The following is a 13371-nucleotide window of genomic DNA, read 5'->3' on the forward strand; positions in this document are numbered from 1 at the left end:
TAAAGCATTGGAGAAGAACAGAACAGAACATCGTCAGCACACTCTCACTACGGCTGCCTTAGTTTTGTCTCCGTTGGTTGCTTAGTCTGGAATCAGCACAAAAAGGGGAAAGAAAAGAAAATAGAAAAGCAGAGAAAGTTGTAAAAAGGGTAAAACAAACAGGAAAAAGGTGAAAAAAAAGGAGGAAAAGGGTAATAAGGTAAAATAAGGAAGAAGTGTGGGGACAGAAGAAACACCAAACTGCAAATAAACCAGCAAGAATGAGGTATACCCTCCAGAGCCCCAACATTATTAGCACAGCTATTTGGCCAAAGAGACAGACAAGGGACACAGGTGTCATTATCAGGAACCTCAACCCCATTTCTGCAATTCCATTCAACCTCTCCCACTTCTAACTTAGTTCTCCTTCCACTTGCACCTTCATCAACACTTACACACACAAAGTGCAGGAGCAAACACCAACACTATCACCACTTTCAGAAACAGGAGGAAGAACACATACCTTTTGCTCTGTGAAGCCAAAGTTGTTAGTTTTTTTCTCAAATGGGGACGCGAATCCCTTCTCACCAGCTCAGCAGTGGCCTATACGTGTCGGGTCGACCCGAACAGCTGAAAGAGCGCCCGCCGACAATGACCTCACGCTCCGTACCGTACACCGGCGGTGACCCAAAGAAGTCTGGCGAGCTGGGGAAAATGTTAGAAATTCCCGGTGTTGATCAAAAGCCGTCGCGGCCGTCATCCGGGTCGGTGAGATCCGGGCCGAACTCGGGCCCCGCAGTGGGGAGGCTTAGCGGGTCGGGGCCCATGTCGAGGAAGTCGTCTGGGTCGGGGCCGATAGCGCTGCAGCCAACGGGCCTGATAACGTCGGGTCCTGTGGGATCCGGCCCGGTTGGGAGTCGGCGGTCGGGGCAGCTGGAGCAACCGTCTGCAGCAGCGTCGGCAGGGAAGACAGTATACGGGTCGGCGGTGACGAGTCTGAACGAGGAGGTGAAGGTGGGGTTCAGGGTGTCAAGGGCGGTGGTTTGGGTGTTCATGGTGGTGGTGGCAATGTGTTTGCTGGTTGGGGTGTTTCTCATGGTGGCAGTGAAGAAAGCTGTGATCTTGGTGGCTCTCGGAGCGGTTATTGTGCCCGTGGTGGTTTTGATCGCTTGGAATTGCGTTTGGGGGAGACGAGGGCTTTTAGGGTTTGTGAAAAGATACCCTGATGCTGAGCTTAGAGGCGCCATTGATGGACAGTACGTTAAGGTTACGGGGGTAATTTTCTTTCTTACCTATGATAATAACGATAATGGTATAATCACTCTTTAGTGATGTTTCATGATCATAAAATGACGATTCTTCTTGATGGCATGCTATTTGTTTTGTTCAGCTAACCTTTAATTTAACATTATTTATCATATATCCTCCCCCTAGTTTTTCTTTGGTTTTTTGTTTTTTTTTTAATAATGTGATGTTAGGTATGGGGTTTTGGTGTGGGTTTGATACTTACAAAACAAGTGAATGTGGTCGTGGTGATTGAGACTGCTTCTTTTGGAGTTGTCCTATATGTTGAAAGTTTTTTTTTTTTTCCTTCTAGCCGCGTTAGGGTCTGGAATGCAAGTATTTATAAGCTAGTAGATTTTTTTCTGATATCGATGTATAGGTATACTTTGTTCATTTTGCGGTACAAACTGGTAGGTCTATAACGTGGCTCAAAACAGAAGAGTTAACTTGCGTGTTGTGGAATTGTTTACTTAGTTGAGAAACTTGAATAAGAGTAAATGTCTCTTCATGAATTCAGCAGCCTACGGTGGTCAGGGATGTGATGTTTGACGTGCATTTTAGTGGTACTAGAGTAATAAAGAAGGATGGCTTATTTGGCTTTTTACTAGAATGGTTGGCATGTAAATGCAGTCAAAATTCTTGGCAGAAGTAACTTAATATGAATTTCTTGGATTCTTCTGTTTGTGGATGGTATTTAGGGATGTTGATGTTGAAGTTTAAGCGTGTGGCATTTAAGTATTACTTTTTTGCTTCATCTTCACTTCTTCCAACTCTCTTACTCTGCTGTGAAAAATTCTTCTGCAAGATATTATGAATATATCATGAATATCAGGCTTGTCAGTTGCTATGTTATTAGTTAATATCTAGTTTTTAATCGTAATCCCTGAACTGCTTCAACACTAGCTCCTATCACAATGCACTCACATAGGGGTTGTTCTATGGATGGATGATAATGTCCTATACAGACCTTGATGTTCTACAATGTATTTTTTATATGTATCCTGTCTCTTCCTGTAGGTTGTAACCTGTGGCAGCATTCCTTTGGAGTCATCCTACCAAAGAATACCGAGATGTGTATATGTCTCCACCGAATTATATGAGTATAAAGGATTGGGTGGAAAATCAGCAAATCCTAAACATAGTTGCTTTACTTGGGGTTCTAGATACTCTGAGGTTAGTTGGTTTAATTCTTATTGATGCTTTGTGTATACTATTGATTCAGGGCCAAGCACATGGTAATAAAAGAGAGAACCACATGCACACAGACCTGCATTTACTTGATTGGTACCTAAAACACAAAATGAATAGATGCTTGAGGAGTAACAAGTTGATGTATAGGTAAGAAAGGAATCTTAAAGCAACTTAAAATTAAGGAAACCTTAGAGCTCAGATTCGTGTTTTATGCTCTTTAGGTTATCGCCATGTTCCCAGTTATATATAATATGTTGATTTAACAATATAGCTTCATGTCAATGTAATTTGCTCAATAATAAATGTGCTTGAAGGTTTATTTGATATTATTATAATGAAATACTACTATATTTTCTGTCACTTTAACTGTCTCCACTTTCTTGGTATATGTAACTTACGTGTATACTTCCCCTGTGTCGAGATTTAAACAGAAAATGAAGATGAAAATGATGATTCCATTGAAATAGTAGTTAGCAAAAACACAGGAGTAGATGCTCACTTGAAACTTGAAAACAGTCTAAGGAGCCTTCCCATCATATGCTTTTGATGGATTGAGTTTTACTCCTATGCTTGTGGTGGCCAACCACACCAATCCACCGATTTGAAATTTGTAAAGCCCACCAAAAAGTCAAAAGCCCTAGCACACTATTGTTTTTAGTCTGCATAAGAAAACTATTTGCACAATTATCTCATAGCTTTCCATTTGATGAATGCATATACATTTTCATGTTTGGTTCACTCACCAACTGAATTATTATGTCCACATTACCACTTTGATTGAAATGATTACCGTGCTCTACATGTGTTTTGTATCACCAAAATGAGTAAATATATTGAATCTTGTAATCTGGTCTTCAGCATCAGCAACCTTTCTAATGTGAGAAACTGCTGTGTAAGGATTGTGGTTTATATGTTTGGTTTTATCAGTATAGATATGACCTTATATTTGTAATAATCATGTCTCTCATACTCTACATAACGCCAAAGATTTCATTATCTTCTATGAACAGAAATATGTAGCGGATTTCTATGTATCAGACTTTCAGTCTGGATTAAGAGCATTGGTAAAAGCAGGCTATGGTGCCAAGGTTGCTCCTTTTGTGGAACCAAATACTGTGGTTGATGTAACAAAGGATAACAAAGAGTTGTCTCCTAATTTCTTAGGCTGGCTTGCGGACCGCAAACTCTCTAGCGATGACAGGATCATGCGCCTCAAGGAAGGGTATGGACTGCTTTATTCTGCAGTTTACTAATCCTTCAGAAGTGTTTTTTTTTTTTCCTCTCGTTTTTAACAATTTCCTTCCTAATTGTGACTTAGTACTTATAAAGTAAATTTGGAAATGCATAGGTACATAAAAGAAGGTAGCACCGTAAGTGTGATGGGAGTTGTTCAACGACACGATAATGTGCTCATGATTGTGCCTTCAGCCGAACCTGTCTCAACAGGATGCCAGTGGATCCGCTGCCTTTTGCCAACCTATGTTGAAGGGCTGATCTTGACATGCGAAGATAATCAAAATGCTGATGTCATTCCTGTTTAGTTTTTTCTTTTGCTTGCAAATCAGTGTGACACACTTCTGAAATGACAAAACTGATGGGGAAATCCTACACTAAGGAATCAAAGTACTTTCCACTTGCTGGTTTTGTGTAAAATGGGTTGCAAGATTATTCTAAGAGCACCACTAAAGTTGTCATGATAATCAGAAGATTTGATTAATATGACGCAGGGATTCACGAGTCCAACTACAAGCACTTTGAGAAGGTCATCGATCAATGTATCCACGAAGTTGGGTTGTACTTTTTCTGCTTATTTATGTACATAGGTAGAGGGGCCCGAAGGGGTTCAGAGTAGTTGTGTTCTTATGTTTGAGCTAATTCTAGCCGGAATGTAGCTAAATTTTATTTGTCAAGTTTGGTTAACTTGTATTACTAAGTCGATATGATGTACCCTGCCTGTGTTAGTAGTTGTAAAAATCGAAAACCATCCATGTTACTGTGTAAATGTTGGTTAAAATCAAGTTAAAATACGCATTTACATTACACTTTCTTGTATGATTACTCACTTAAATTGATGTTTAGAAGTTCATACTTGACATTTTTAACAATTTTCAATAAAGTGGAACTACAACCTGGAAGGCATTCCCCCAGAAACCACGAGATTTTCTCCTGTTATGTAAGAAGCATCATCAGACGCCAAAAACGCTGTAGCAGCAGCCATTTCTTCAGCTGTTCCAAGCCTTCCGATCAATGCCGTCCTTTCAAGTTCCTCTCTCTACAATACAACTCCAAGAAAATCCACTCAAGTTACTAATTGATAGTTAAAACTAAAACTCTATTTGGGAGAATAGATACTCGCTATAGTATCGTTAGAGGTATAAAGTGCAACGAAATGAGTTGGCACAATTCCAGGAACAACACAATTCACCCGAGTGTTTGGTGCCATTTCACTAGCCAGAGCCTACACAAGGACTTAAGTAAAGAAACCATATAGAAAGAAAAAGGAACAAATGCAAGCTAAGTACTTACTTTGGTAAGTCCAAGAACTGCTGTTTTGGTCACTCCATACATAGCCATAGTAAGTGGTGTGGGTTATAAGCAGCAAGTGAGGAAATGAGTACAACAGAAGAACCCTTCTTCAAGTGAGGAGCTGCATCCTGTATACACCATGAAATGGATAATGCACCATACAAAATTTCAATTTCATCACATTCCATGGAGTTACATTAAGAGAATACGCTTAAACACATAATATATTGCATTTGTTCATATAGTCTTTTGGCTTTGCCGTGTTACTATATTAGACAATTAGTTACCTTGAGAAGAAGAATAGTGGATTTGACATTTATCTCCCACAGCTTGTCAAGGATCGATTCTTGTGTTTGCAAAATGGGATCTACCGAAGGATGTACGGCAGCATTCGACACAACAACATCTATCTTTCCATACTTCTGTAACGAAACCAGGGAAATTGGTCACTTTATGTTAGATTTTTGCATTACCTAATCATGAGAATGATTTGTGTTTCTCTTGATAGTATTTTACAAATTTTGATTGATCTCACAAGTGTTTCCTTAGCCGATCGATAAAGGAACAAAAACATGGACTAAACTTATCACGCTTGGAGGAGATGAAATCCACATGAGACTTCTTTGAGCTTGGACAAGATATTTTCTAAGCGAATAAAAATTCCATCGTGTATCAAAAGAAAGTTTAAAGTCTCACCTGTAAAGTTTTGTCGATCAAATTCTTCCTTTGTTGTGCATTTGCAACGTGACAAACAATAGGCAATACTTGGATTCCTTGAGCTCTCAGTTTGCCAGCAACCTTATCAACATTTTGCTGCAGTAACGAAACAGAATTCTTCCAATCCTATCATCACCGATTTCCTCTCATTTTCCAACGACAGAATGAATCAGTTAAGGGAAAAAAAGTGAATTATTCATATCCGACCACTAAAACAGAGGACTTTTATAGGGGTGACGAAGTGCCAACATGTCATTAATAAACTACCATACAGAAACTACCTTGAATTGAACAGGTAGATTAAATGGCGCGAAGACTTAAATTTGTTCAATGATTTCGAATTCCGGTATGGGACACATAACCATGTTAAGTATTGGAAGAAAAGGTGCTGTTGTAATCTTATTTAGCTACAAAAGGGAAGAAAAAGAGTGAAAAGAGGAACGTTGAAAACACCAATAAATTAACCTGTTTCCGAGAAGAGATGACAACAGATGCACCCTCCAAACCAAGCCTTTGTGCTATGCTAAAGCCGATTCCCAGAGTGGAAGCCGTCACAATGGCCACCTTACCTTGAAATCTCATGCCAAGTTTGATCTTCTCCATTAAAACAGAAACAGAAACAACTTAGGGAATGGTTGGTTTATGAATTGTGTGAAGAAAATTGCCTTTACAGTGGTATGACACTGAGAAATAGGTTATGTCCATTCAATCCACAGTTCCTCCACCATTTTTGGTTCTTCATCAGTCGTCAATTACCGGGCATATTGCACTGTAACCATTACTGTTCCATTTGATAGACTACGAAGGTGCATTTGCATCTAATAAAGCAAAATGGGATGTGTTTGATTCAAGTTTGAAAATATGAATGAGTTGGCTTAAATATCCTTAAAATATACTCCTACTTTTTTTTTTTCCTAAAAAAAACTGTCTTGACTTTTTATTCCACTAAAATAATTTTTATAGCTTTATTGTTTTATTCTTTTTAATATATATATATATATATATATATATATATATATATATATATATATATATATATATATATATTGATCCGACATAAAAACTTTAGTTGCAGTTCTTACTAATATATTTTATAGGGTTTTTTAGAATTATTATTTTAGAAAGTACTGCATTTTTACTTTAGTAGGTTGAAAGTACTGCACTTAGATGATGATATCATGAATTTACTTCCATTTTTATTCAAAATAAAAGGCATTTATTATACTATATCTTTTTTCTCATCATGCAAAATACTACAAGAAAATAAAATTCAATATATTTCGCACTAAAAAGATTAAAAATAAAAATGTCCAAACTCTACCCGCAAGACTAAAATTCTTACCATATACATTTATTTTTCTCACTATAGAATAAAATTCCTGTCTTCAGAGAACTATACTTGGAAAGCCTATTTTCAGCAAACGAGTCTATCTATTTCTTTATATTTTTCCGTGACCTTTCAAAGTGCATGTTTTGACAAATGGTACCTTCGAAAATAGCTTTTTTATATATACATTATATTATAAAGCATGTTCAATAAAAAAGCAAAATGTATGTGCAAACATCATATAAATCATAAAGAAAATGACTTCCATTGGTAGCTTTTGTTCTTACTATTGTTACTTGGACCTGGACAATCCAACTCAACTCCAGTAGTCCCAGTCAGCACTGGGGACAAACACATTCACAATTTACCAACATGGTTGTCCCACAATCGCCACTAACCCACAAGAGGATTAGAAGAAATGCTTCATTTGCTGTACCCCTCATTGTAAGTGAACAAAACGTTTAGGAGAAATGCATCCAATTGCAAAGTGAATGAAACCATCCACTATCCACTAATAACGACCATTAAAAATGTCACACAATTGCAAACGTACATGACAGCATAACATTTTCTATTTTAATCATAAGGATTTCTGAATTTCTTTAAAAGCTCTGGTATTTCATATCCAAGCATGTCATCCACGGCTTGAATCATTTTGGGCTTTAGTTTCTCAAATTTGTCGATGCTATAACCAATCAAAACTTCTCTGAAGTGTTCAACACTGGGGAAATCACCAGCAGGTAGATGAAACTCTCTTTGGACCTGTTTTTCAAAAACATTGAACTGTAAGTAGTTGAAAATTAAACACCCAAAGTACGAGGAAGTGATGGATGAAGGACCTTTGCAAATTCTTCCTCAAGATTGTCAATAAGTCTCTGTTGAGCCTTCGCTTTGCCCATTATTGCAGGCATCTCTTTCTTAAGGTGGCTAATTATATGCGCATGAATTTTAGCAGATCTAGCACGTTTCACAAATTCGTTGATCTGCACCATTTTTAACAGAACAAGTTTTGAAACACGAAATAAATATTGGAGTTGACATGAGGTAAAGGCATACATATAATTAAACTCAACCTTCGTCACTTTGTCAGACAAATAAATATGAAATTAAGGAACGTACCCGGCGATCGCATGACTTCTTTGGAATATCTAGCAAATCTGCAAGCAGATCACTTTGTTCCTTCTCAAACAGATCCCGTCCTAATGGACTTACGAAGTCTTCATCTATAGGCTTATCGTTAAATGAGCTGTACAGTCAAGCAAGGGAGTACACATTTAGCAATACGCATTACAGTTCTTATTTCGACAAAAAAAAAAATTAGAAATGTTCAGAATGCCATCATTGTTTTTTGAATTCCAAAATCACTGCAAGACAGTAAATTTGAAAGAACGGTTAAATACTTTCACATGAAAAACAGTGGAACGTTAGATATTGTCGAAAAATAAGAAAATCTACCCAATGTATACACGTGAAACTTCGGGTGTATTTAGAACTTTCCCCAATGACCACATCAACGCTCCATACACTCTCATAAGCTACAATATTGCGATTAGGCACGTTAGTACACAAAAAGTTACATAATAAATATAGTAAACCAGGTAACATCGTTCATATTATTGTCTTACTTGTTGAGTATCAACTTGATCAGCCTTATTCAAAACCACTCGTATCTTGTCATCATTACCACGTAAAGATGTGATTACACGTTTAAACTCATCACTGATGTCTAGTTTATGAGGATCAAACAGGAGAAGAATGAGGTCGCATTTTGCAGCAAACCAAGACACGACACCAGTGAAATCATAGCTTCGTTGAGTCCTCTGTTTCTCTCCAGATAAGACTCCAGGAGTGTCCACAAGTGTTATTTCATCCAACAGCTGAAAGAAAAAATTGCTTATGTAAGCACAAGAAATGACAAAGTCATTGGACTTTGAAATATAAATAAGACTCACAGGATGTGGCATTTGAGAACATTGGAACTTTGATAAAAAAGAACCTCCAAATGTTGTCAAGCCGCTGAAAGGCATGTCAGCATCAACAGCGATGGTATTTCCAGGAATACTCCTCTCATCAGGTCCAGACTATAAATAAAGTTTCGAAGAAAGCAACAGGAACATGATCAGAACACGACTGAATTTATGGAAACAAAATTTGGGAACAGTGACATCGTGATTTCTATTTCTTTTCACATATATTTTTCTATTTGGACTTTATCTACTTCCAGAGGCAATAAAATAGAAGAACATAAAGGAAACTTCTCGCTCGTACCATGACAACAACAAATCTATCAGTGGTAGGCTCTGGTCCAACATGTGCTCCTGTAAGAGTTAGGATCGAGAATCAATAAATCATCAATTTTATAAACCAACCCTACATTGACCGGAACTTAACCTACCTGGATAATCACATCTTAACAAATGTTTTATAAATGTAGTTTTTCCTGTTGAATATTGACCCAGAAGCATGACCATGGGTTTAGCATCAAAATCAGTGTTGGTCTGAAAGGGAAAAATCAAGATATTCCTTAAGTCAATATAGACATATTTATGTGGTATAAGGCATCCTAAGTGGAGAAAGTACAATGCGCCCACAAACACAGTTGACAAATGCTACTGAGTAGTTCGTCCTTACCAACAATGGAGACACAAAATCATTATACCGGTAAGTAACTTCCAACGGCTTTAACCTCTCGATATATAATCTCTTCAAGCCATCAATGATTGATGTAACGGAGTTGAGAGGTAACTAACAAAACAAACTACTATAGTTAGGAAATATTTAGAATATTTAGTAACAAATAACATAAAGAAAGAGTACATGCAGTAACTTGAGAAGAAATAATCACAAAGACACATTCTAAATTATCATTTAATCACTCCACTGCTTGCTTGTATATATTGACTCATCAGAATGATGAATACAAAATGGCGTAGAACATGAACTATACAAATAGTAAATAAATGATGCATCTACTCCCCTAAACAATCTACATGTGAGGAAAACTTCTGATTCGCTAAAAAAAAACGCGGAACATTTGCACCATAAGACTGAACGAAGATTATAGTGTAACTCGCAGTCCATACGTGAACCGATATATTTAAACCCATTCGAGTTAAGTACTATTGGCCGATAAGTTTTAGAAATATCTCTCAAGTCTTGACTCTCAATCACTGAAGAATCTGATAAAAGGAAATGGTTAATTCATCTCCAAAATAATGAATACCCAGTGCCAACAACTAATTGAATGAAATTCATTGCAAAGAAGCATGTAAAATAGAAATCCAAACGTCATGAAACCCTGCACAAACCTCAAGATCTGAAAATAAATAACATAACTCACTTTCTTTGAAGATTTTGAACCAAACCAACGATTAGTTGGAAACCCTTGTGGCTGAGCAATCCCTACATAATACAGGTAAAACAATCCAATTAAATATCAATCAAAGAATAGAACCATATAATAATTAACTAAAAAGAGTTACATATCCAACCATTTACTTCGGGTGGGGTAGTAATTGTTAAACTCTTTTGCTGGGAAAAAATCAATAAGGAAAGGAATCAATAGAGTTAATTAACACGATCTACAAATAAATCAAGCATAAGATTACACAAAAAGCGCAACTTACTGCTACCAAAGCATCGAGTCCTTCCAATATAGGAGGTTTAATATTTTCCTTATCAACTGCAATAAAAAAAAACAGAAGGATGAACTTACATGCATGATGTATCCTGCTCGCATATATATAATCCATGTTCTTAGCCCATCTTAATTTCTGATGATTATGAAAGTACACACTCACCTTGAGTTTTGAGAATATCTGAGTTAAGTTCTTGCCCTGCTTGCGCCAGCGAAACCAACTGTTTTATTACAAGGAAGAAAATTGAATTCAAGAGCCAGAAACCAGAACGACAATAAATGAAATGAAACGACAGTTAAAATGTATGCTACCTGCATTGCAGTAACGAACTCCGGGAAACCCAAAAACCCCTGTCGTTTGACATCGGCGAGAGCCCAAAGCTGTTTGAGTTGCGAGCGTGACAAGTTGGAGAGAGCAAAGAACTTAGTGGCCTCGCTTCCAGAGATTCGTCCATCTCCGTCTGCCACATTCCAAAGCCGAACACCAAATCAAATTGAATCGTTTCAATCTGAAACTGTGGAGTGAGGAAAAGTGGTGAACTAACCTGAATCAGCCAAATTGAACCACTCCTGATACTCTTTGGAAACCGACCCGGTCTTCATCTTTGTAAATCGATCGAGAAAATCCTCTAGATTCAATTCAGAGTTGGAATTCAAAAGCCAGAAAGGGCTCTTATCAGTTTCAAATATCGGCTCGGGAGCCTGATTTTGAATTTAAGGATGAATTTCGATGCTGTGATCACTTTCGGTGTGATTTAATTTTGATTAGGAGCGGGACCCGTAAGATGGATATAGTTTAATGTGAGACCGTGCGATTATTTATCCACCAGATGATTGTGTGGACATGTCTGCATTGGATACCCTTTGTTGAGTTTGCCGTTTCAAACTTTTGAATTTGGGCGCCATTGTGACCTGGCAGTTTCCGTCCACTTGTAACGCGCAGATTCGTTTCTCGTCACCATCTAGTATCATGAATTAATTTTTACTTCAAAATTATAAATAAATATTTTCAGAATTATAAAAAATATTGATTTTATAATAACATTTTATAAATTTAATAGTATTTTTTATCTATAACAATATATAAACAAAAATATAAAGAAGATTCTCTTTTTTGTATGCACATTTCATAATACCAATTCTATCATTTACAATATATTTTTTATAAAACTGTTTTTTTTATTCACCAACAATTAATTTTTCTATTCATTTAAATATAAATTTATTTTATATATTAACTTAACACCTACTAACATGAATCGAATTTAACCGAACCGAATCTTATTGAACTGAACCGAACCAGACCAGACCGAACCGAATCGAATTGAACTGAATCGAACCGGATCAGACCGAACCAAACTAAACCAAATTGAACCGGATCGAACCGCACTGAACCGCACTAAACTGAACCGAAAAGAATCGGACCAAACCAAACTGAACCGAACTGAACCAAAAGGAACCGGACCAGATCAAACCGAACTGAACCGAACCGAAATGAACTGGACCAGACCGAACCAAAGCGAACTGAACCGCACTGAACCAAATCGGACCGAACCAAATCGAACCACACTAAACTGAACTGGGCTAGACCGAACCAAACCAAACTAAACCAAACTAAACTGAACTGAAATACTCTTTAGTTGTGCTGAATTTTAAAACACCAGCAAAAAAGAGGAGAAAATTTAAAGGAAAATTTTACACTTTCATAATTAATTAATATAGAGCAAAAGGAGAGTTGCTTTGTAATGTGAGTAAAAAATGTCATAACCAAAAGTTTTTTCAGCACCAACACCACAATCGTAGGGTCCCTCTTAAACAATTGAAACATAATGTTTATCCTCAAATTAAATATAGCAAGTGTATAAACAATAACATAAACAAACTATATATTTTCAATAAAAAAAAATCCAAAAGACAAGTTTGAATTGGTTTGTATTCACCTTTCACACAAATAATTATTTTGTCAAAGTGGATAACAAAAAGTTTCGAAATTGGTAAAAACCTAAATATTTAAGAAAAATATTATAAGATGATGAAAAAAATGTAATATGGGAGTAGTGAAACATTAAGTATAAAAAAATGAGAAGAATGCAAAATGCAAAAGACATATAAGAGAAGGATAAAATGTTAGTTAGAATTAAGGTTCAAAAAAAGACATACTAGTTGAGTGAGATGTGAGATGTTAGAATTGTAGTGAAGGTGGTAGGGTGAGACGACGAGAGCAAGGCGACATGGCCTTATATAGTAGTGATGAGGATAAGAAGCTCACGATCATTGTCTCAATGGTGGTGATTGAATTAAAAAAAGAGTGTGCGTGGTGTTTAGGATAAGAAACCATTGATGAAAAATGAGAAAATAAAATACATAATTCAATTAGTGAGTAGTTAACCAGTAGAAGTTCAATTTTTTTAAAAATAAACAGTAAAACAATACTGTTTAATTTTTATTAATTTTTTTTCCTTTAATATTTAATTTTTCTTAAAAATAAAACACCATTAAAAAGAGAGGAGAAAATTTAAAGGAAAATTTTACACTTTCATAATTAATTAATATAGAGCAAAAGGAAAGTCGCTTTGTAATGTGCGCAAAAAATGTCATACCCAAAAGTTCTTTTAGCACCAACACCACACAATCGTAAGGTCTCTCTTAAACAATTTAAACATAATTTTTTTTCCAAATTAAATATAGCAAGTATATAAACAATAACATA

General features: G+C 36.4%; 2 protein-coding genes and 1 pseudogene across 3 annotated transcripts; 1 reads left to right on the plus strand and 2 right to left on the minus strand.

The window, feature by feature from the left end:
• The first annotated feature begins 48 nt into the window (after positions 1-48).
• Positions 49-4494, plus strand: LOC114187478 (Ubiquitin-specific protease family C19-related protein). Its single transcript, XM_028075740.2, has 4 exons — positions 49-1254; positions 2281-2436; positions 3465-3676; positions 3803-4494. The coding sequence occupies exons 1-4, from the start codon at positions 544-546 to the stop codon at positions 3993-3995; spliced, it is 1272 nt and encodes a 423-aa protein (XP_027931541.1). The 5' UTR covers positions 49-543; the 3' UTR covers positions 3996-4494.
• A 3-nt stretch (positions 4495-4497) lies between these two features.
• LOC114187479 (tropinone reductase-like 3) lies at positions 4498-6559 on the minus strand (annotated as a pseudogene). The gene is made up of 6 exons (XR_014995693.1): positions 6163-6559; positions 5677-5793; positions 5268-5402; positions 4981-5108; positions 4811-4912; positions 4498-4726 (listed from the first exon to the last, which is right to left on the minus strand). The product of XR_014995693.1 is annotated as a tropinone reductase-like 3 (transcript).
• Positions 6560-7266: 707 nt separating this feature from the next.
• LOC114187477 (EH domain-containing protein 1-like) lies at positions 7267-11453 on the minus strand. The gene is made up of 15 exons (XM_028075739.2): positions 11207-11453; positions 10974-11122; positions 10825-10882; positions 10651-10706; positions 10516-10555; positions 10365-10426; positions 9656-9769; positions 9420-9522; positions 9293-9342; positions 8977-9105; positions 8650-8901; positions 8480-8559; positions 8144-8270; positions 7864-8007; positions 7267-7786 (listed from the first exon to the last, which is right to left on the minus strand). Exons 1-15 carry the CDS (start codon positions 11262-11264, stop codon positions 7601-7603), a joined length of 1608 nt encoding a protein of 535 aa, XP_027931540.2. The 5' UTR covers positions 11265-11453; the 3' UTR covers positions 7267-7600.
• Positions 11454-13371: the final 1918 nt, after the last annotated feature.

Source organism: Vigna unguiculata, chromosome 6 (assembly GCF_037176805.1).
Source record: "Vigna unguiculata cultivar grain cowpea cultivar isolate G323 ecotype 2 chromosome 6, ASM3717680v1, whole genome shotgun sequence".
NCBI classification, from domain to species: Eukaryota; Viridiplantae; Streptophyta; class Magnoliopsida; order Fabales; family Fabaceae; genus Vigna; species Vigna unguiculata.

Bases quoted from the DNA above. Each gene is read 5' to 3' on its own strand.
- LOC114187478 (XM_028075740.2), top strand. From the start codon at position 544: ATGGGGACGCGAATCCCTTCTCACCAGCTCAGCAGTGGCCTATACGTG. The intron at 2,437-3,464 runs GTTAGTTGGTTT...TTCTATGAACAG, and splicing joins GGGGTTCTAGATACTCTGAG to AAATATGTAGCGGATTTCTA. The intron at 3,677-3,802 runs GTATGGACTGCT...GGAAATGCATAG, and splicing joins ATCATGCGCCTCAAGGAAGG to GTACATAAAAGAAGGTAGCA.
- LOC114187477 (XM_028075739.2), bottom strand. From the start codon at position 11,264: ATGAAGACCGGGTCGGTTTCCAAAGAGTATCAGGAGTGGTTCAATTTG. The intron at 9,523-9,655 runs GTAAGGACGAAC...TTTCCCTTTCAG, and splicing joins ATTTTGTGTCTCCATTGTTG to ACCAACACTGATTTTGATGC. The intron at 9,106-9,292 runs GTACGAGCGAGA...CTTTATTTATAG, and splicing joins ATAGATTTGTTGTTGTCATG to TCTGGACCTGATGAGAGGAG.